This window comes from Ambystoma mexicanum, chromosome 8 (genome assembly GCF_040938575.1).
Source record: "Ambystoma mexicanum isolate Mex_15411 chromosome 8, UKY_AmexF1_1, whole genome shotgun sequence".
Lineage (NCBI taxonomy): Eukaryota > Metazoa > Chordata > Amphibia > Caudata > Ambystomatidae > Ambystoma > Ambystoma mexicanum.
Window position 1 is genome coordinate 1,197,810,830 of NC_090929.1, and position 24,607 is coordinate 1,197,835,436.

At 42.1% G+C, this 24,607-nt stretch overlaps 1 protein-coding gene across 1 annotated transcript in view; it reads left to right on the plus strand.

The window, feature by feature from the left end:
- ASAH2 (N-acylsphingosine amidohydrolase 2) overlaps positions 1-24,607 on the plus strand; it is a 475,375-nt gene that overhangs the window by 41,808 nt on the left and 408,960 nt on the right. The window contains exon 4 of the mRNA XM_069612073.1: positions 15,019-15,195. Within this exon, the coding sequence (XP_069468174.1) occupies positions 15,019-15,195 (177 nt within the window). The remainder of the gene's footprint in view (positions 1-15,018; positions 15,196-24,607) is intronic.

Below are 24,607 nucleotides of genomic sequence, written 5' to 3' on the forward strand. Positions count from 1 at the left end.
TTGTCTGAAAGGCTTAATATGTGTCAATAGAATTGTTCTGATTTGATCTGCTATGTCTCCTTGGCTTCCTTGTTACTGACTGTGGTACCCCTGAATCGCCAAGGCTCATAATAGTCTAGGTCATTGAACGGTCAATAACTAATAATTTGTCAGTTTTCTATTGAAGATGACATTCCCACAAATCCCATGACATTTTTGTGGTGCTGAGTATAACAGGTTGTACTACTAACCCACTCAGTGATATACTTTTTATTGAATCCAGATGGATGAAAGTCTAAGTCCTCCTTGTTTGGTTTCCTATTGGCTGACATATGTGAATGCCAAAGGGCGATTGGGCAAAGGTGTGATACTTCTTATTTTCTTTAAAGAAATGACTATATTGAGGAAGGGTGATGATTTTGTAAGGCTTTGATTACTTTTTGGTAGCCTTTATTAATCCTATCACTGCTCTTTGGATGCATACACATGTCGTTATGTCCATGGGAAATAATTGAAGTCCTGCCAGTGAAAGTTTTAAGCTGGAGCCTACTATAGCTCTCAAAGTTCTAGATTCAATTTTCCCCACTCTCCTGTGCAATATATACATGTAAACAATATGGTACTTTCTGGGTATCACAAACACAAAGTTTCAGATAAAGGGCCAGGTATAATTATCCTAAAGGAAATGAAATGGGGCACACATATCTGTCAAATTGAAAGGGCCTGAGGGGTTTCTCCTTTAGAAGAGTTACACTCACTTTCATCAAGTAAGGACTGTGGTGATGAAGAGCAAGAGTCAATGCAATGAAGGTTACCAGCAACCAATGAGAGACTTACTTGATGTGCATTGTTTACTACCCAATAGGATTTAAAATAGAACAAACGCCCTAAATAGAGGCCCTCAGAGTTATCATGTGCCAATGCAAGTGCTTGAATTACCCCATACTCAAGCTTCATTGAACACATGGCCAACCACTATTGCAGCATTGTGTGGTTTTAAAAGAAAAACTGGTTGTGCTCTTCGTGCTGGATCCTGGTGACTGTCCGTTCAAAGCAATATAGATAAACCTTCCATGTACCAGACAACATCCAAATGTGGCAATGGGTTACTCAAACTAAAATATATAGTGCAAGGCTGCGAACGCGCACATTGAATTATAAAATCACAGCTTGCTAAAGCTCAGTGCTACATCCATGAAACAACACGATATTCATATTTTGCTCACAATGTTAGAGAGGTTAACTGCTGTTGTGATTAGACATGTAATTGTATTATTAATTCAACCCAGCGTTAGCCCACCCTTCATTTGCAATGTCAGGGAGGTCAGGAACAACTATGTCAGATAATCACTTGTTCATTTGTTTCTGAGCTTCTCTTGCAAAAAGTGCACTCAGGTCAATGCCCCCCCTGACTCCTCTTAATACAATGCCATGTGATTAATTCTACAAGGAACCTATGACTCAGAAAATATAAATAAGTGATTTACAATTAATCATTTGTCCTATCAACTTAATTAGACATTATGTATACAAAACAAGCTCTAAAGGGTTGTTTGACAGATGCTGTGACAGTCCTTTGAATTGATTGTTTTGTAATAGACTACCAGTGAGCAATTGTCTGAGAAATGTTTTGCATCACACTGCCAAAAAGTCAAATAATCTGACCTTTTAACTAAGCAGAACAAAACAAAGCACAACAAGTGTTTGGAAGCTGCAGTAACTCTATAACCTCCTCAACCTTGTTGATGACATAATTTTGAAACAGTTACTGATTTAATTCTGGATGTGATGCTTGCACCGGACATTATGTGTTCACTGGAGCATGATTCTTTAAGATCACTTCTGTAGAATCCTGCGACAATGGGTCAAAGGAAATCTTTGTTCTTCACCTGATTAGAACTGTTGAAACAACAGTAGAAATTAAATTTTTCTACAAATATTTTGTCTAGGTGCACCATTATTGACGATCTATTTAGCCGTATGGTCTCAGGTTTGAGGTACAGAAATATATATTATATACTATTGCAGTTGTGGAAGTATAGTTAAGGTTCCAAAGGGTAACATCAAACTTTACATAGGAAAATGAAAACATTCTTTGCTTTTTATCCATGGAAGTTCACGTATTCATCCAATCTACTAATCAAAATTATCATGGCAAAAATGATTGCTACAAAACCATTTGTATGCATCGGATCTTCCATGGAGGCTAAAAAATTCACTATTTTGTCCATGAAATGTCAGACCTGTTGTCTTCAATTTTCAAATTTTTGGCACACACCTAGACCTCAGGATGTAGAAGGCCTTGCCACAAAAATGTCGATAATCATATGAGGCAAACTTTCAATACAGAGTTCGTTTTTAAAATCAGACAATTTATTGATATATATGGACATGCACAGTTGGCATGTAGGACAAGGAGGCCAAAATGAAATTAATCTCACATCCCCTGACACACAGAAACATCTGGAAAGCAGCACACTCAACACTTATGGAGCTTAAACTGGTCAACACAAAACCGAATCAGCCAACAGGGAACAAGTGAGTGACAGAGTTGAAGGGATGAAAACAATACATGACTAAAATTGCAGTGCCTAAAATCATCACTCCACCAAGCACACACACATGGAAAAAACAAGTTATCATACAACAACACAGTATCACACAGCCACAGATACTACACAGACACATACTCATTCGCTCACACCCACCATTACATGCAAAACTCGGCACTTAAACCTTAAACGTATTGCTTTCTTTGTTTATTTTATTGGCAGTTTACCACAAAGAGTTTCTTATGACTCTGTGGCTGGTAAGTTAAAAGCATGCTCATGCCCACGTGTCAAAGTCAACTTATAAAATATAATCGTCTCTTCTTATCAAACATATAACTTGACTTAAAAAGAAACACTTGAACAAAGCACCACCGTCATTGTGCCACTGTATGCATGCCATCACCACTATGTAGGCAAATAACATCACAAAGGCACTTCCTGAATAGTCCCAAAAGCCTTAACCCAATTACAAGGAATCCTCATAGTCATGACCCACCATACTTTCACACTACGACAAAACCTATACCTTTGCTAAATTAGATAAAAAATCAAAACACATATGGCCTATTCATTCACTCCCTGCCCCAAACACATAATTTAGTAACAATATTGGGTTTATTAATCTGCACCTTTAGAAAATGTGTGTCACAATTGTGTTGGTGTGCTCATCAATAATCCTGACAACCATGATTTATGTCTTTCAAATTTGCACATTTGCAATTCCATGTTTTGGTGTCTTGTCTGATGCACTGTGTATCACACACTCTTAATCTGATGTGAAATTTTTAAAGACATAGCACAACTAAACAGACAGAAGATAGCACAACTAAAGTGGATTTGCATCTCTGCAGTTTAAAAACAGCAGTTTTAAAAACAAATATCACAGTTGTGCATCGTAGTACAGTTAACGTCACACACACTTTTTTCTAATTTACGTTTGCCTTAATCCTACTTAAACAGAAGATTGCAAAATCAATTTCAAATCTGCAGTTTAAAAAAAGTATAAGTCACAGTAGCACAACTTATAGAAATACGTCACGAAACACCCCAACACTAATTACCCAATGTTGCCGAAATCTAATTGCAACCACCATCACACTATCACACTAAACCCAAAACACAAAAGAACGATTAACAGTGACTGCTCAAACCCAGCAGTCACTTACTCACACTCAGCCCAAACACATCTTCTTGAAAAAATATTGTATTTACTAATGTGCAACTTTAAAGTACATGCGTTACAGTAGTTTTGTTGTGTTGTATGATATGCTAAACAATTGTGACAAGTGTCTTTTAAAGTTGTACATTAGCAAATAATTATTTCTGTGTGTTGTTTGATACAATATACAACTGTGAGGTATGACTTTTAAAGTTGCACGTTGGCAAATCCATGTTTCAATGTATTGTCTAATAAATTGTACATCACAGCACCTAATCTAGTGTGATATTTCTAAAGACATATTTCAACACAAGATCACGTAACCAAATTGGATTTGGAACTGTGCAGCATTCAAAAACCTACCTCATAATTGTACATCATATTAAATAAAACACATCATAGTAAACAACACGCTTAAATATCTGCATTTTGGCTAATGTGTACTATTTCAAAGCAAGATGTTGTAACAAAATAGAATTTACAACTGTGTAGTTTAAAACATATATACATCATATTATCGGAGCATCACCACATTGTTTACCCGATAACAGGGAATCGTCATAAATACCCAAGTATTCTTCCCCACCACACCCTAACCCATTCCATAACTGAATTGAAAAACACATATGACCAAATATCATGAATCCCCAAACCCAGGCTTCTCTGTACTCATTCACATCCCAACCTAACTATTATCTGAATCTTTAAAATACTTTAATCACGGTTGTACAGCATATCAAACAACACATCAATCTGTGCAGTTATGCAAATACACCGCACGGATGTAGACACAACCACAACAATGTTCAATGCGTTATCCTAATTAAGTGTGTCAAAATACAGCCATTGCACTTCAACAGTGAGAGAGAAAACCCATCATAGCTGACCAGTGCAAAAATACCAGCACATTTTGCATCCTCTTCAGAGTCCTCACATTCACCGCTTAGCCCTTGCACCCAGATGTAGCAGTCATTGAAAATGTTACTAAGATATAATATCACACATGCACCCCACGATATAATTCATCTAGCAAATTACACAACCCTTGAACAAGGTCGAAGCAAACAGATAACACAATAGCTAGGAAGTCAGGACATATACATTTATAACCGTATATCTCTTCACAAAAGGAACATCTGCCATGTCTCCAAGAACTCATCAATCCGAGAAATAAAAATATTAGTAGCATCTCAAACACAGCTCATAACTCAAACCAAAAGGCTAAAGAGCCTAATTCCAAATATCACTTTCAAATGTGCAAACACACGCAAAGAGACCAAAGAAGACATTTGTAGAATATCTGATCAAAACGGAAGCCAACAAAAGGGGAAGAAGACACCTTAGAGGATGTCCAGACTGTGGGCGCAAGGAACCTTTTAAAAGGGATCAGGGTGACTCATCTACATATATAAAAGTCAAAATGTGTGTGTGTGTTTGTGGCTTGGCAAAGCGTTGTTCCTTATACAATTTCACACCGTTTCACCAACCTGCACCAACATTTGCATAGTTACCTGTTATGACCTTCCGGACATTACTGGCTACATGCAATTTGGACAACCCATCCCTTCCCCCAGATTTCAGCACCTTAGCACAAGAGACGGTTGTGCTGATCCAAAGATCATAAATTCAGTTTTTGAACTATTCAAGCACATCCAGTTAGGAGACATCCAATGTTTCACAGACCCATAAGTATAAGATAACTTATTTGAGTCACTTATATAATCACTGCTCAACTGCATCAGCAGCTAGGTGTCACCTGCTCGGTTTACAAATGGTACCCCCATCTTTGTAAGTAGATCACAGAGCGGTCTAATATATACTTTGAAGAGCGCAGGTGATAAGCATGCACCTTGAAGGACTCCACAATATATTGGGGCTGGGTCAGAAACAGCAATGCCGTAATGCACTATAGACCTTCTATTACTTAGAAATGATCTAATCCAGTCTGAAGCATCCTTTGAACAGCCTGCTAGAGTAGATTGTTTTTTCAGAAGGCGTTCATGATCAAGGAGGTTGAATGCTACAGATAGGTCTAATAAAATCAGCAACCCAGTCTTGCTTCTATTGATGGTATCCAGCATTTGAGTTTGGAGATCTAAAAGGGGACTCTCAGTGCCATCATTTGACCAAAAAAGCTGATTGCCTTGAATGAAGGATACCGGAACGTTGTAAATGTTCCTGAAACTGTATGTTAGTGATCTTATTAATACATTTTAAAAGAAAAGAAACATTGGTCATAGGTCTCAGGTTGACAGCTTCTTTAGGGTTTACGCCTGTTTTTTTCAACAATGGAGTTACCACAACTTCTTTAATTGTATCAGGGACGGTATTATGAGTACAAATTGCTCACAAATCATGAAAGAAAGGAGGAAAAGATTTTAAATTTACTAGAATGAGTTTGGACAGGATGGTATCACCCAAACAAGTGGTGGGACATAGGCTTAAGTACCCTTTCCATCTCAGACACTGTAACAGGTTTAAGCTAGAAGTTAGTTGTATATCACTTTGCCGAACCTCCAACATTTCATGCTGCCCATCCACACACAGATTATTAGCGATTTTATGTGGGCCAGACTGACCTTGTCATCGAAAGCCTGATGAACTTTGGCACTGAGGTTGCACTTTAGGGTTTTCAAGTTTTTTAAGGATTTCAAAGAGTTTCTTAGTGTTATCAGCATTTATCAATTTGTTTGTTAAAGAAATTCTTTTTTGTTTCATACATTTTAAAGATATAGATTATTTCCAACGACTTCCAAGCTGCCTTATTTACATCATCATTCTTGGTTTTTGCCCAAATGTACTCTGTCTGTTTTTTTTCCTTTTTAAATTGAGTTAATTCGGGGTAAACAAACTATTATTCATCCCGTCTCTAACAATTTTTGATTTCATAGGAGCAACTTGGTCCAACAATTTGACCAGATGCATTCTGTAAGAAGCAGCAAGGGCACACGGGGTGTCCAGATCCATGGTCGAGTCCATACATGATTTCATACAGTCACCAACATCCTCTGATTGTACCTTATTCAAGTTCCTCTTTTTAGCCTATGAATTTTTCGTGCTGGTTTCTATGGTAGCTGGAACTGAAGTTTGGTATTTATGGTCTCTATGTTGAAATTCCAAGCCGCTACCCAATCTAGAATATTACCTTTTACATGGGTGGACTCTTTATTATGAGCTGTGAAGTCAATATTATTGAGAAGGTGCTCTAAGATTAGTGCTTCTTTATCAGAGGCATCTCCACACCATTTATTAAAATTACCCAGTACAATAGTTGAGCAGTTGGGGTATTCAGCAATGTTAGAAGGCATGTTATTCCTCACTGAATCCAGGCATATCTTCTGGAGGGCAATACAGCAAGATAATATTTACACAGTTATTGTTAATAGGGGTAATCTTAAAAATTGATAATTTCACAACCCTCACAGATCACATGGGATTCAAAAAAGCAAAGCTCTTTCCTGGCCAAGATAGCCACCCACAACCCTCATTACCATGTTTGTGATTTTTACAGACAAAGTCATATCCCACTGGTATGGCCAGGTCTATTGTCAGTCTAACCGCAAGGCCCGTTGTTACCAACAGGAACTCCTTCTTGCACTCCTATAGAGGCAAAGCTCTCCAAATAATGTATACTTATTCAGCGTCCTCTAAGGAATCAACAACATTACACTCGAAATTAGAATTGTAAGTTTCAAAAGAAAATAATTTTAATAATATGGGTGTATTAAAAACACCCTAACACTTTCAACCATACACCTTTCACAAAGCAAATATTGTAGAATCAAAACTTTTGGAAAAAAAGACGAACCCCTTGCTGATCACAATTTCATAATCTGTTATTCAATATAACCAATTTTTCAAAAAATCTAACAATGATGGAGTAACATGCTATATATTAAGTAAATCATATGTATGGGTGTTTTAGTCGTACAAACAACATAAATAGACACTTTTAGGGTCAGCATAAAGCGGGCCTGTGTGAGTGCCTCGTGTTTTCGACTGTGTCCAATACGTCCAAGTGAGCTCCAATCGTTGTTCTCAGATAAACAACTTGTAGCCAATGCGTTTCGGAATTATTATCCTTCTTCAGGGCATTTGAATCTAAATGTTCCCAGTGTAGTCTAGGTGATGTGTAACATGTAAGTGCAACAGGTATTAGGGCTTAATGACATGTTACACACTGACAATGCGAAGTTCAGTTTTACATGTAATGTTACGTACGTTTCCCAGTACTAACCTGTACATCATAATTGCTGTGTGTATTCCTTTCCTCTGCAGACCCTACAAAAAAGGTATGAGGTCCCATTGTTACTATCCAAAGTATATTCAACAGAGACAAAGAGTTTTCACAAATATCTAAAATCAAGGTGTCCATAGCAAAAACCATGAGTGAAACCTGAAAACAAAAGACTGCACTCACCCGCCCTGTGAGTCACCCTGGCTTGGCGGGAGAGTGTGGCTTAATGGATGGCTTTCATAGGTTCAGGAGACGCTGAAAAAAATGATGATGATGATCAGGCTCATAATATAGACATTCCTAGAATTACGTTCTTTCAAATCTTAACTCATAGTGTTGTCTATTGTATCGTGAGGTTAACTAGCACTCTAGTATGTGCCAAATTGATAGACCAATTCCTCTAGTCTGCTACCTAGGGGTTGTCCCTGATTCCCCACGTATATGATCCATATATCCGTATATGACTCGGGTGAAACCACATGTATTCTGAAAAGTTACATCTTTGTGTACTCTACATTGTATGAGTATCTCCATAGGAGTATCTATTGTATGGACCCCCCCCCCAGGGTGCATTTTACCTAAAGAATATCAGCGTGTCCTGCAAGAAAGACAACGTGTCCTACGAATCTGCCCACCAAATGCAGCGCTGGATCATGGACACTTTGTTTTGAGGTTGACATGGCAACCCTGCGTAGGCCTATCAGCAGTTTACCCATCACCATCTTGGTGTGGGCTCTGTAGATCACATACATATCCGGTCACTCTGGCAACCCACAGCACTCAGTAAAGTTTCTTTTACATTTACGAATTTTACATCATGTTAAACGTGTGTCCCCGTAAGAGAATCTATTGGATGGAACCCCCGGCCGCCTAGTGCTCTCCCTGATCTCGGGGTCTCCCAAGAGAGGTCACATGGATTTTAACTTGCCCGATCTTAGTACTAGACGTGTGTCCCTATACGAGTATCTACTACATAGACCCCACCCGGCCGATTCGTACATGTCAGAATGACTCCATGTCCTGCAATAATGACGGCATGTTCTGCGAGTGAGTCCGCCGATTGCGGCGCAGCTTGTGGGCATTGTACATATAGGTTGGCATGACAACCCTGCGCATGCCTGTCAGCGGTCTCACTACCACCATCTTGGTGTGGGCTGCGTAGATTGCATATACGTCGGTTACCTATGTAACCAGCAATGCTTATTAAACAAAAACCCATTTCGGTGTTAACTCTGTCAGGTTCGACCATTCTCTATGTGAGCACAAGCAGGCATAGAGTGTGGAATCAGATGTACCACTAATTTAGAAGAGGGGAAAGAACTCTCCTAACTCTACAGCTATTTTTATCTGTCTTGTCAAACGTATGTGGCAACTCCAAACCCTGGGAGTTGTGTTGCGCACAACGCCTGACTGCAGATAACTATTCAGGCACGGCTTGGCAAGCGGTGATGGGTAGCAACCGACCGGGCGGTCAGAATGCTCCACTCCCGCCTCCGAGTACGTGCAAACATTTGTGCTGTGTCACTGTTTTAGTTATCCAAGGACATATTGGACCAGTGTTTACAATTGTGGTATATGCTGGTATATATACACGTCATCAAATCACACAGATATCTCTGATATAGTGTCGCTTAGACCACTGATACATCATTATACACCGTGTTAAACCCCAATGTACTTGTCAGTCCACTTGAATACTTTTAGTCAGGTTTCGTCAGGCACATGGCGTCAATTCCATTATCCATAACACAATTATGGATATCAATGGCGTGTTTGCCTAACAACTCTGTATTCAATAGGGACACTTTGGAGGTTCGACTCTTAAGAGGGATGTTTATAGCCCCAGAAATGGTAGATTAATCTCCAAGTTTAACATTACAATTAACTTTATGGCTATTTTATGTATGTATTGTATGTATGATCCTTGTTCAAATCCTGGATTGATATTTCTGAAATTATATTCTACAAAATCCAATAAAACAATGATGGAGAAAAAAAAGTAGATATTACAGCTGATCATATTCTTTACACATATGCCTCATTATGCTTGCTTTTAAGGTGTGTTTTGTGTGTTGCTAAGCTTTTGAACATTTTGAACGTTTCTTCATGAAAGAACAGTTCCATGAAAGAACTGTCCTGATGGCTCAAATGGCATGTTTAATAAAACGAGAAATCCCTACCATTGGCCATGAGCCTCTAGTTGTGTCCCACAGTACACAGATTGCAAGGCCTGTGACCATGCCTTCAACCATTGCTGTGATTGAATTCGTGATGTCATGATGCCTTTGTGCTGTTATCAATGATGAGATCTATAATGGCATCAGTAAATTATGATGACATCATTGAGTGCATGACGTGCACATTATGACTGCATTTATTTTATAACTACATATGTACACTGTAACCCTAATGTAACTCCAACTGTGTTTTTATTATTTTACTTCTTGTCATTTTTAACACACTTTTACATAGGTAAATCTATAACCAAGCTTGAGAAACATAACTTGTCTTAAAGTTTTTTGGCGATTATTTTGGGGATTTGACATTATAAGCTTTTACTATTCAGCAACTCTTTTTCCAGGTGAAGAGGCATCCTTTTGGCAAAGTGCTCTGTCCTCAAAGGCCTTTCATGTGTTCTGCAGACCACAGAGAGGGTTTCAGGACATTATATGAAGAGGTATATATTGGGATGCACTGAGTTGGCGAGAACTGGAAAAAGTCAGTGTAATGGTACTCCACAGTGATTAACTTGCTGATCCTCTGATATTTATTAACTCAGGTTTATTCACCTTCAATGGGATACAAAATCCAGTGTAGTTCTGAGCATACGTGCGGGAAACACAGTGGTTCCCCGGTCCAAGCTCTTGGCTCACCACTCCTCAGCTGGTCTCACCGCTTCCGTCCATGCTTGTGCTGCCCCACACGCCTCACATCATCACTCTGGGCCGGGCGGCAGCACCAGGGGCAGGGCATGGGCGAGGCACAATACCACATGAATCTCCTTGGTAATCAATAAAGTTCATAAGGACTGTGTCTTTCAGGTAAGTTCTTCTTCCTACTGGGTCTATTTATGGTATGTTGTGACCTGTTAATTTCTCTACTCTATCCTTGTACTTCGCACATTGCCCATTGTTCATATTTCGGGTTTCATGTTCTCCCTGTGCTGTGATCAATTTTGCAGGTTCTTGTTGCGCTTCTTCATCAGCTTTAGGAAGAGCTGTATTCTCCTGTACTTGATAACAATTACATGTTTACTGTACCCCAATAGAGTGCTTAATTCCTTATTTTCATTCTAAGCTTCACCAGATCCCCAATGTTCAACTTCTGATACGTTGTGGTGTTCTTGTTCTTGAATAGTTCCCTTTGGCATCTCTGTATCTGTTCTATTATCTCTCTGATCTTTGGAGTGCTTGTCTTTGATCATTCATGCTTGCGTGTGTCCATGGGGGTTCTAACTTTGTGTTTGCCTTATGTCTTCTCATGAGTTGGAAAGGGGTGTCGGGTGATTGTTGATTGTTAACAGTGTTCTCTGGACTGCCTTGTAACTGTCTGATCCCTTAGCTATGGCTAGTTTAATAGATCTTTTATCATCCTGTTGGCTCTTTTAACTTGTCAATTATCTCTTGGATGATAGAGAGATGCTCTTAGATGACAGACAGATGTTGTTTCGTTTGAGAAAGGCGATCATCTTGTTTGATACAAACTGAACTCTGTTGCCTGATTCAATTATCTGATCCAGAATCATCTAACATTGCGGTGGCCCTGTTGTCTATTCAGAGGTCACATTAGGGTTTCCTTCAAGTTTTGTTTTCATTGCCCTTCAAACATACTACTAATTGTCCTAGTTTCTCTCTTGTTTCATCATTCTCAGGCTGCTCATGTTCCTTTTAGTTTTCTTCCTGTGCTGGTGAGTTTTGCTTCTAATTTGTTTTGGAGACGATTTCTGTGTCTCTACTGCTCCTCTGCAGTCCCCTGTCAGTCTCAGTTTATTTTCTGTTGTGCCACAATTCACCTAGGGTCTGTCAGGGGTTGGATGTTAGATGTTGGCATCTCATCTTTGTTTGGAAAGTAAAATCCCAGTTTCTGGTTTTGATTATATTCCCCCGGTTCCGGTGCGGGTTTTCTTGGTTGTGCCCGGGTGCATTCTGGAAGTTGCTGTCCTGATTAAGACACAAGACAACTCTTACAAGCAACAGTAGTGGAAGTAATTGTGTGGCAGACGGTGGTACCCACATTAACATTCAGGACACATGAGCGGCTTTCAAGGACTGCCCACTCAGCTCCCGCATGTGGGACAGGGCTGCCTCTGGCTTTCACCCTGGTAGGCCCTCTGCTCCTGTTTGGGAGAGGTCGCTGCTCCTCCTTGACATGGTCCAGTTCCAGATCCTGTCACACAGACCCAATGGCACTGTTTGGTACAGGATGCTTCTTGCACTGGTGCCGAGGTGGCAAAACAGCAGGCTGTCCCCACCTGAATGTGGGTGGAACAGTAAGGAGCCAGAGCTTGAGGAATCAACCAGAACACTAGGTATTGCCCTTTGTAACGCAGTGGGTCATCCTATGAGAGAGGAGACTCAATGCACCAATTTGTTGTGGATGACCCGCCATGAAAATGCAAGTACAGAAAGGAAAGCTATGTTCAGTTTATTTGCATGCCGATGGGCCCTCCTTTCTCCTGGAAAGCCTCGTTAAACTGGTGCCTATAGAGAGTTGGGCTTCCAGACATAGAATATAACAGCAAGCCAGAACTCAGCACGCTGTAATGGTGGTGTAGAGAGCATAGGATGCCACAGAGTTATTTTGAAATCTTTACGTGGCATCTCGTACGTGGTGAATGGGTCTGTCAAGAAAAGAAGGGGTTGTCCATAGACCCCTGAAATTAGCAATAATCACCCCTTATAACAATTGCTTGGTGACACAGAAATTGTCAACAACTATTAGCTAAGATCTGACTTCCTTACCCCATGACAATCCTTGTGAGAAAATTGACCAGAAAATATCAGAAATGTGCCCAATAACACAATATTTTGCATGACTGTGAACCAAATAGAGGAACAGAGCTCATATTGGTTTATATCAGGGTGGACCTCCAGACTGCCCAAGATGAGAACAATCATGATGCATAGCACTTGATCTCCCAACCACAGGAAATACAATGAAACATTGGATTGTGATAAAGGCTGAAGAGGTGATTTGAATCTCAGGGACTGCTGTAAAGTAGATTCAAGTATTGCCCTAGAATTGCACAAAGCAAATACGAATTTGGTTATAAGACTCATCCAAGAACAAGTTCTGTGCAGTGTAGAACTGACGTCGTTCCTCCCATTGCTATTTTTCGTTTTCTAACACTAGCACAGGTCATCAGGCAGAATCATACACAACTCCATACATGTTGAGTATGCCAGACCCACCTTCATATAGACAAAGTGTCAGGGAGCCACGCCAACATCAACATATGTTTGGACCAAATCTACTTCACTATGAAGGAGATCTTTCTCGGTTTGAATGATGCCAAACAAAACAATACTGTTGCGTAGAGCAACTCCAAAGCAGAATCAATTCCATTTGGGTGCCCCTGACCAAACCCCAACACAGTACCAAAGAATCTAAGCAGAATGTTCACCACTGGTCTCAGATGTATGTCCCAATTAAATGAAGGGTCACGGAGGGCTAACTTCAAATTCTCCATTAAAAGCAAAATCCTGCCACTTCTGCAAACCGGCTGACAAGAGCACTGGTCCTTGTGTACAATGTATCTGGGCATTGCTTTATCACTCATATATAGAATGCAGTGACTACGAATGCATACCTCCACAGTGAGCTTGCACCGGACACAAAGCAACAATGCACACCCACCTTGAAATCTCCCCACTGGCTTTCTGTGTACAATATCCCAGAATGAAATTTAAAGTTGTTTGCAGACAACCGTTGTTATGAAAGGACTAGCCTACCCGAAGAGTGTAGCCGTGCTGCGTATGCTGATTTGGATCTGAAAACGCCAATCAGCTAAAGGACATACACTATGCCAAACAATGTATAGATGGAAAGAAATATGCGGGAGCATTGCCAGGGTGCTGTGAAGCATCGAAGAGTTAGATTTGTTCCAAATCCTAACCTGAAACAGAACTCAACACCACACTCTTCGGAGATCTGCTGAAACAGAAATGTTCCAGCCAAGCCTTCAATTAAACTGGATGGAACAGCCCTCAGCCTTTGTATGCTTGACCAAAAGAGCACAACTTCTCTGCCCCACATGCCTCCATACGCGCACACCAACCGTAGCCCTTGCACAGCCTCAAGCCTAAAGTTGATTACTGTCCAAACAGCAACAGTCAGATTAAGTGGAACACAGACAACTGTGAACCAGGGCAAAAGAACAATCTCTGCATTCTGGACTAACTGCAAAAAAGGGGAAACATGCACTCAATAGTGATGGAAGCAATGGTACCAGAAATTCCATCAGAAGACTGATCTTGGGCCTGAAACATACTGTAACTGCAGTCTCCTACTTCATTACCATACTCCTATTTCAACTATTGTCTCTACACTCTCATTTTAACTTACAGTCATAAACATTATGTAAGACCAATTATATTATAAGCTTAGCGTAGTAACACATACACACTTACCTCCTAGGCTAACCCACTGTTCAAATGTAAAACCACTACCAAAGAATGACTCATTCATGGACAGTGACGTGACTGCAAATCATATGTCAACGTTAATCAGTGCACTTGCAATAAATCCATACACAGTACTATGGACTTCTAATTTAATGAGGAGTACAATGTTTAAATGGAAACTGCTTCTTCTGAAAGTAACCTTCTTTTTAATTTCATTGTTGTGTAAAAAATAATTAAGTTTAGATCAGCACGCGTGCACAGACACAAAGAGCCGGCGCGTGAGCCATGTGACTAATAGGCACATGTGTAAATAATGATTTGTATGAATTCATTCAACCGTAGACAACTGTTAAGTGTTTTCATCCTAACCTTTCATGGCACTAATTCCCAATTATTTTTGCTGGAAGTACTCAAGATCTCATTTGGCACCAGAACATTCACTCTGATAATTTATATTGTATTTTTAAGGTGATGAAGCTACTGCAGCCTAAATATGGAAACCTCTACAGACAGGACAATGTTATACTGAGTGGTACTCACACTCATTCAGGACCGGCTGGCTACTTCCAGTACACTCTCTTTACAATCACCAGCAAGGGGTACATCAAGCCATCGATTGACGCTATCGCCAAAGGCATTGTAAAGGTAGGAAGAGCTCAGGTCCATGAATCTGTTTATTTTCTCATGTGCACAACCAGCATCCAGACTAACTCACATTAAAGATTCAATGGGCCTCATTATAAGAATGGCGGCAAGGCAACAACGACGCCGGTATTGATACTGGCACCGTTGCTACCATACCACCATACTACGAGTTGTGCTTGCGGGTCTCGCTCTGCCCGCCAGCAATACTCGTGGATGCACCGGCACCATTAGGAACGGTGCTGGTGCATCCAAGCTCCCCATTCCCATTCAGCCTTATGGGGCCCAATGGGGATGGGGAGTCCCTTATTGCCGGCACCCTTGAATGGGCAATTACCGGGTCCGCCGACCTTGGCATGACCCAGTCATTGCCCATTCGCGGGTGCTGGTAAAATCACCGCTCCTGCGGCACGGCGCCTTTGTTACAGGCACGGCTACCGCCAGACCTGTAATGAGGCCCAATGTCTGCTACTTCTTCTTATAACACGTGTCTTACTTATCTGAATTGCATCAAATGTGTTGGTATTTATATAATGTGATGGTAAATGGCACGTGATAAAACTTTAAAAATGTATGGCACAATGTTATTTAATGGTGTCTCAAAAACATATTTGAACTGTAAAAATGCATATTATATACATTAGAAAATCATGAAAATACATGGGAAAAATATGCAATACTAGAATACAAGATTGTTTTTTTAAAAATGGGTCATTGTGATGCCAAAGTCCAGAGCTTGGGGAAATGCGGACTCAGAAGCATGATGTTTGGAGCAGTCAGTTGTACCCTGCACCATTGACTTACTAAAACATTAAAAGTAAGCATAAGTGACACCTTGCAAGTATGTAAATTAGCCCTTAAATTGGCTACTGTGCGGTGGTGGGGGGTAGCCATTCTACCATGACTCTGTGTCAGCTACAGCAACCGGCAACACGTAATAAGAATAGGTTGATCACTGGAAGCTTGACATCATTCATCTGAGGCAACTTCCTGTCTGAAAGTAAAAAAAAAGGGCAGTGTGCCAACAACCGTTGCAGTGCACATTAGGATTCGTGAGAGAGAGAGAGAGAGAGAGAGAGACACATTTTCTTCCACGTTATGTTTTTTACTGTGTAGTGAAGTGATACTAACGAGGCTGTGTGTTTACTTTTGGAGTTGCATCAGCTGCAACATATCAGGCTTCTGTCATCAATGCATTCTTGCTACTTGGTAGCAGTTGCTGCAGAGTGGGGAAGGTCCATTCTTAAATGGCTGCTCAGACGAGGGATTTCTTTAAAAAGAGCACGATACCAATTTAATAATCTTCACTTGGGCCATGTGTTTACCAGCAACCAACAGAGCCAGCATTTGCCTAGGCAGTTACAATAGCTTCTATGGAAAGGTGGCTCTAAATCTATCTATATCTTTTTTTTAATGTCTTGGTGGCAGGAGAAAAGGTTTAAGGTCCACATTAGCAGACTGCCTAGGCGATGAGAAGTGATCAATTAGCACTTGCTAATCAACTGTTAATCATAAACAAGTGCCTTGCCCACCTGCACATGTCTTTTTGAAGATATTAGCATAAGGTACTTTGGTGTGCAGGCATATGTTAAAACAGGTGCAATCAAGGCACAGAACTGTGACATTACAAGATGCAAATACACTGAGAGCTGACATGTATGATTTAGACGTCTGATGAAGATGTGGTGCGATTTCAAACCCAGGTACTGCAACCATAATTACACATGACACAATGCAGTATGTCACTCTCAAACGGTTTACGTTGTCTGCAAGGTGGAACTGTTTTGAGTGTCACCCCCAACACTGTACAGGATGGTTTCGCCTTGTCTTCAAATCTTTGGGACCAAACAAAAGGGTCTAGACTCAAATAAAAGTCTCTAGGGTTGAAATACAGTATGTTGGGCTAAAGAAAATTCTCTTTGTATTGTTCCTTCTCTGTCATTCACTCCAATCTTGCTTCTTAGTTCCTTGGCCAGCTTCATGGCTTCTTGTCTTTTTGCAACCACCCCCCCACACCCCACCACACCCCCTTGCCTGGCTCCCTAGGTGCACCTGCACAGTACTCCTTGTTAGTAGGAGGAGCAGTTGGTGTAATGGTTTCTTACACAAGGGGCCACAATAGCTGCTGTATAGGCTGGCTCTGCTTCTGTTTGCCACCTCCCCATCGTGGCTCTTGTCCCCAGCATCCCACGCCTCTTCTACCTCCTGGATGATTGATAATGGTCTTGTGCCTCTGGTAACCTTCTCTTCCATGCTTCAACTCTCCTCTCTTTATCATGTCTACCTATTTGATGCCCCGCCACACACTCATGTCTCCACCCAACCTCTTGTCACACACCTACTTTGCTCAGGGTCCAACTGCATCTATGTAATCCTCCTCTGCGCTTCATTTCTGAACTTCTCTCTTTTGATCTCCCTCTGCTTCCCAGCTCTTATTCAACTAACTCCTTGATACACTCCCCTGTATCTCCTCCAACATCTTCTGAATACACTCCACCTCCACAAGCCTCCTTCTATCCTCTTCTATACTACAACCCTTAACACTCTCATCCTCTGCTGTCACTCCTCCTCCTTCCCCTTGATGCAATTTCCATCCTCCTTCTTAATGCTCTCCCACCCTCTCTTGAAATATGCATCTCTTTTGCACTCCTTCCCCCTTCCACCTCTCCTTTGCTTCTCCCTACAGCCACCTAATTACTTATTTTGTTCCTTCAAACCCTGTCCTTACTTTCTATCACCTGCAGCCTCATTTCCTGCTCTCTAACAACCTCCTTACAGCCATCTTCCTCCTGCTCCAGTTACTTATGCTCTCACCAGCCTCCTCCAATGCTCCTTTTCTGTCTCCTGCCTCCCACTCTGAAGCTCCAAAACTCATGTCCTCTGCTGTGGTGGAAGCTATCTCTCTTCTAGAGTGTGGCTTGAATAGACGCCTCCTGATTGGCTTGAATAGTCAGATGATGCGTCTAGGCATGCTCAGTACGGAGGGAAACTGTCTAAATCTGTCCTCATGGAGGAGGGCTTAAATTCCAGTTCTCAATGTTCTCTCCACTGGATGGGTGCCGCTCTATCTCTAGGTGTATTCTGGATGCTTCTGCCTTTTGAGTGTTGACTGGGAATAGGTAGCAGGTTCCCCATGAAAGTGCACTGTGAGTGTTGGAAGGTACTCCTGTGAGATACTCTGGTCTTCCTGGCCCTCAATCCTAAAATATTTCTTTCTGAACTCTTCCGGTTTTTCCATTTGGAGGAAGGGGGAATGGTGGGACTCATAGTCCTCCTCCTATGATTCACCAGCCAGGTTTGTATAACTTGGTCTTGGAACATTCCATTCAGCATTCTCTCTGTCTTTAGAGACCTGGGCAAGATTCCTCCCAAGTCTTCCCACTCCAGAATCCGCTGTCGACTCTTCCAGATACAGTCCAGGTTTTCCATTCAAAACCAAAGGTGGATCCTGGGGGCTGGGGGTTCATAGTTTCTGCAGTTTGGGTTTTCTGAACTGGGTTGAGTTACTGCTGGTCTCAGGGACATGGGGATGGCATCTCCAAGTCCATGTGATGATGAATGTGCGGTCACTGTGTCACAGCACATCGGATGGATGGGACTTTTGGTAGCTCTAGTCATTCTTACTCTTAGGGATTTTCAGCCTTGCTCTGCTGGGCCCCTCATATGGAGCTTTAGTTGCTGAGGTAAGTGGGCTTTATGATAGAAAGCATCTCAAAGATGATTTGACATGTATGGTAGAGAATGTGGCTGGTTGATCAAGTTTTTATTAATATAATTTTATACATATAATCATAACCCTGTATGCTTGGATCATAGGAATGTATATTGTTTGTTAAACAGTTTTGTTATAATAAGAATCACAATACACAGTGTGAATCTTATTGACTTGAACATTCTCAATTGCACAGAGACGTGTCTGGTTGTTGCATGCTAGTTTTACTGTTATAAATTGGCTGAAATATGTATGGGTTGACCAATGAGAAGGGACCTGCATTTTTTCTCACTACTTTCCAATTGTCTATTCCTTTGCCATTTCGTAAACAGTAAACCCCTGTTCAACGAATTTGCCAATTACTTTATTTCATAAATGCATAATCCATATAAAATACATATTATTACAATTGCAATCAAAGTGGATGTACCACCTTAAGGCACCAACTATCTTGTTCAATAAATATTATTATTGCACCATTTCTTTCACATAAAACTTATATAATGAATTTCCAATATCTATAAGTATCTTTAGAACGCATTGATAGTTTACTTAATTGACAGTCATGCACACTGCAATTTCACATTGTAATAGATACAATCCATTTCCACTTTTTTCAAACCCCAGTAATTCACATATCCAAAATGCATGTCAACATTACAAATGTGGTAGGTTCACTAATACACTGGAAGCAGTAGTAGTGAGTAATCATGGTTGTATTATAAGTGGCCGGGCTTTTCTAGTGCCACTGTTGTTCATTGTAAGAAGTACTACAAGAAATGTACAGTTTGCCTTTTAATGACTAATGAATGCCAAGTGGTATGTTATCTGTGCACGAATATGTACCTTGTTTACCCACTTATTTTTTTACATTTTAACCATTGTATTGCACTTAGAAGATTTTGGGGTAGCAAATGTATTGTACTTAGAAGAATGTAGGAGGGTAGTTAATGTATTGCACCTAAAGAAATTGTGATGGTAACCATTGTAGTGCACTTAGAAGATTTTGGGGTAGCGAATGTATTGCACTTGGAGGAATTTGCACCTGGATTACTGTGTAGGTAGCCAACATATTGCACCAAGAAGAACATTCGAGGGTAGTCAATGTATTGCACCTAGATTAATTGTGAAGGTAGCCAATGTATTGCACTTAGAAGAATGTTCAAGGGTAGTCGTTGTATTGCACCTAGATGAATTGTGAAGGTAGCCAATCTGTTGCACTTAGAAGAACGTTCAAGGGTAGTCAATGTTTTGCACCTAGATATATTGTTAGTATATGTATCGCACTTAGAAGATTTCTGAGGGTAACCAATTCATTGCACTTAGAGGAATTTTTTAGGGTAGCCAATGTATTGCACCTAGATGAACTGTGAAGGTGGCCAATGTTCTGCACTTAGAAGAACTGTGATGGATAACCAATGTACTAACCACGCCTGCTCTTCTCCTGCATACCTCCCAAGTACCACAGATGCCCTATGGGCCACCCAAACCACCCAAGAAACACACAAAAAACCATGCAAAATAACAAACATTCGCAAACAACAAACAACCCTCCAGATACAACAAGCATGTGCACACAATCAAAAACCCCCTTAGAAAGCCGACACACACAGATGCGAGTTTCTCCTGGTTCTGCAAACATCAAGAGAAGATCCTATCAATCTTCCCTCACTAACCCTGCCTGCCTTCTTTCGTAACGAGCCATGTGACTCCCTGGAGACCATGCAAATCTATTGCGCGTGTGATTTATTTCTTGCTCTTCAAAAGTGTGCACTCCATGCTGCAATATTTAACTTCTGAGCATTCAGAGACCAGGGTTAAATATGTGGCCAGGGACACATGCGTTAGTAGCGATTCACTCATTTCTTAAGAGTTCTGTTTGCTTTCTATCCCATACACACTCAATTAGTAAGGACAATCCCAGAGGTACAAAAGAGGAAGCCATGATTAGCAGCAGCTACCTCTGGCTACTGCGAAATGTCGGCACTAAGAGCACAACTGGAGAGACTGTTCCTCTTCATAAATAAACCTGCCCCAAAATGCTGCCTTCTCAAGGAGGGCAAGGGGGCATGAGTCACCCTTATCCTTGATTTAGAGAGCATTGGCCACCACATGGATGGTGGCTGTCTCGATGCTACACTTTGTGCGGAACACTGACTGATAGTTAATTTGGAGGTGGAGTCGTTCGATTCTTGCAAGTAGTTGTGCAGCAACTACTTTTTCCAATATTTTGTCAACAAACGGGAGGTTCGTAATGGGTCTGTAGTTGACCAGGTCGTCTGGATCTAGGGTTGTTTTTTTCAAAAGAGGTTGTATGAGGGCAGTCTGGAAGGTGTATGGGAATGTTCCTTCTGTGAGGGAGGCATTGATGATGCTGAGGAGCGTGCTGAGCACCAGGCCCTCAATTGTTAAATGATGGAGGCTGGAATGATATAGTCAGAGTAAGAAGTAGGTTTGAGGGAGGCAATCATTTTTAGGCGATCTGGGTGAAAGAGAGGAGAGAATTCAGGCCAGAGGGGCAGTGTCTATGCCTGGGTTCAGGGGATGCTAATGCTGTGGAGGTTAATTCAATGGTATCTCAGATTTTGTCTATTTTTTCAATACAAAATGTGTTGAATCAGTCGCATTATTCCTGAGTTGCTGGTACCTTGGGATCGGGTGAGGGTTTGGTACATTTCTTTACTACTTCAAAGAGGGCTTTGCTCCTGATAGAGGCTGCCACAATGGTGGGGGACCAGTAAGCAGCTTTGGCCCCAGTAATCAGAATCCTATGGTTTACATGCAGAAATTTGAGGCTGGTGAGGTCTCCAGAGTTATGGTTTTTGCCACAGCATTTCTCCAGGGCTCTGATTGAGTTTTTTTTAGGCTAGCTATGGGATGTATCATGGGGCAGATGGCTTGGTCTTAGCCTGGCTGGATTTTAGAGGGCATACGTGTCCATCATTTTAATAGCAGAGTTGCTAATAATTCTAGAAGACCCAAGGCATTCCCTGTGGTGGAGAAGTCTGCACAGTTTGCTTCTAGCTCATTGAAGGGAAGGTTTTGAATGGGCGGCATTGAGTGAGGGGGCGCTTAGCCAAACCTTTATGAGCCGTAGTAGAGTGGGTGACTGATAATGGGATGGTGGCGTAGTCAGACCAGTCAAGAGGGATAGGTTCTACACAGGTGATGATGAGGGATGGTGTGAAGACTAAGTCTAGGGTGTTGCCTTTGTTGTGTGTGGGAGAGAGCACAATTTGCCTAAGGTCCATGAAAGTGGTCAGTGTGAAAAGCGTGCTTCAAGTGTGGTTGTGAGTCTGTGACTCAGGACATTAAAATCACTGAGAAAGATATTATTTGAATGTGCTAATTTGGCAGAGAATAGTAAGCTGGAGATGTCTGCAATGAAAGAGTCACCCCTGTGAGGTGGTCTGTAGATGAGATGGAAGGTGATGGGTTCCTTGTGCGATATAGGGAACCATCATGCGAGTGATTCAAATGAGCTTGTTCTGGGAGAGAGGATGATGGAGCATGGCCAATCGCTAATGTGGATAATTGCCAGAATGCTTCCTGCCCTACCTGGCCAGTTGGCATGTTGGGGGGGTAGCCTTGGGGTAGGAGGACACTGAAAATATGTGGGGAGAATGGGGTGAACCATGTTTCAGTGATGAACAGGGCATCAAGGTTTTGTACAAGATGAGGCCAGCGATCTCTGCAGCATGAGAGACTACTGCGTGAGCATTGATCAACATGAGAGGGCGTGTGCACTGTGGTTGTTGGATGGGGCAAGGGCAATATTGATTAGGTTCACTAGGGTAGCTTGCCAGGGCTGCCCAGGATACTTGGCTGTTCAAACACTACTAAGAGTAGGGATGGGCTGTGGAGGGAGGAGACACATGGTGATGTCTTTTGGTGAGTAGTAGTACTAGCAATTAGTTTGTAGGTGAAATTCAGGATAGCCGGTCCCATCCTTGGCCCTACCAGGCACGAACAGGCACAAACATGTGAGGTCCATGTCTTTGCACATTCTTTGCTGAGGATTCCGCCAATGAGGACACCAAAGGAGGACTGATTAAATAGGTGGTGTGTGGATCAACTGAGTGAAAGGGCCTGGTCGCATGACCAGCAGCTTACTCAATGCTCTCTGGCTGGAGCTGGCCTCCAATCCTTAAGTCGAGGCTTGGAAGGTTTGAAAACTGGAGGTAGCCAGAGCAACTGAGTGGCAGGGCCTGGTCACGTGACCAGCAACCTACTCAATGCTGTCTGCCTGGAGCTGACCTACAGTCCTTAAGTAGGGACTTGAAAGGCACAACAAATGGTGGTCGATGGAGCAACTGAGTGGCAGGAACTGGTTCACGTGACCAGCAGCTTACTCAATGCTCTCTGGCTGGAGATGGCCTACAGTCCTTAAGTAGAAGCTTGGAAGGCACAAAAACGGGAGGTAGGTGGAGCAACTGAGTGGCAGAGCCTGGTCACGGGACCAGCAGCGTTCTCAATGCTGTCTGCCTGGAGCTGGCCTATAGTCTTTAAGCAGAGGCTTGGAAGGTGCAAAAACTGGAGGTGGGGCGAGCCACATAGTGGCAGGGCCTGGTCACCTGACCAGCAGCTTACTCAATGCTCTCTGGCTGGAGCTGGCCTACAGTCCTTAAGTAGAGGCTTGGAAGGCATGAAAAAACTGGAGGTGGGTAGAGCAACTGAGTGGCAGGGCCTGGCCACGTGACTAGCAGCCTACTCAATGCTGCCTGCCTGCAACTGGCCTACAATCCTTAAGTAGAGGCTTAGAAGGCATGTAAACTGAAGTTGGGTGGAGCAGCTGAGTGGCAAGGCCTGGTCACTTGACCAGCAGCCTACTCAATGTTGTCTGCCTGGAGCTGGCTTATGTGAGAAACCAAACGGTGCTAGTCCCTGGGGATCTCTCTCTAAGGTGGCCAGGGCTTGGCCATCACCTTTGCATCCGGACCCTGTGGATGGACCAATGCGGGAGGATCATCTTCGAGTGGGGGTGTGGCTGCCGGTGGCGAGACGCAGAATTCCTCCCTTTCCCGTACATATGATCCCTCCTATTTCATAGGATTCTTCAATGTCCCAACTCCACCCCCTCTTTCAACACAAACACTGGGCAGAGGAAGAGGGCAACTAGGAGTAACAACACTAACTCTTACACATCACATTGGATATGTCCCACTAATTGGGTCAGACACAGTCAGGCACTTGACTATAAGTGCATACACCTGATGCCAATTAGCTCTCCTCACACGGATAAACAGCGGAACGTAGAAACACACTCTGAGCAACGTGGAACACGAATAAAAGCAGAACTTCACGGGCAAAGGCGAACCTACTGGAGCAGAGCAACGGACAGAGGGAAGAGAGCCACAGGAGGAGAATCTCAGGAGTTCCCTGCAGGAGGTTATTGCCTCCAAAAGGCCACGAAAGGCAAATGGAGAAGGGCGAGTCCCAAACAAGAAAGCTGCATTGTGTTTGAAGGACGCCAGAGACCTTCCTGGGTGAACAACAGAGTTGGGGAGGTGAGGGCAAGCCTGTGGTACTAACCTTGACTCGAGGATCAAATCAGCACAGAACTAATAAGACACGCACACAGCTTGCGAGTTGGCAAGCCATGTGAAAGACCGCTGTGTGCAAAAGAAAGATTGAAATAGCAACATATTATCGCACAATTGAAGGCTACACACAAGTGGATGAGACATGAAGAAAGGCAGACCT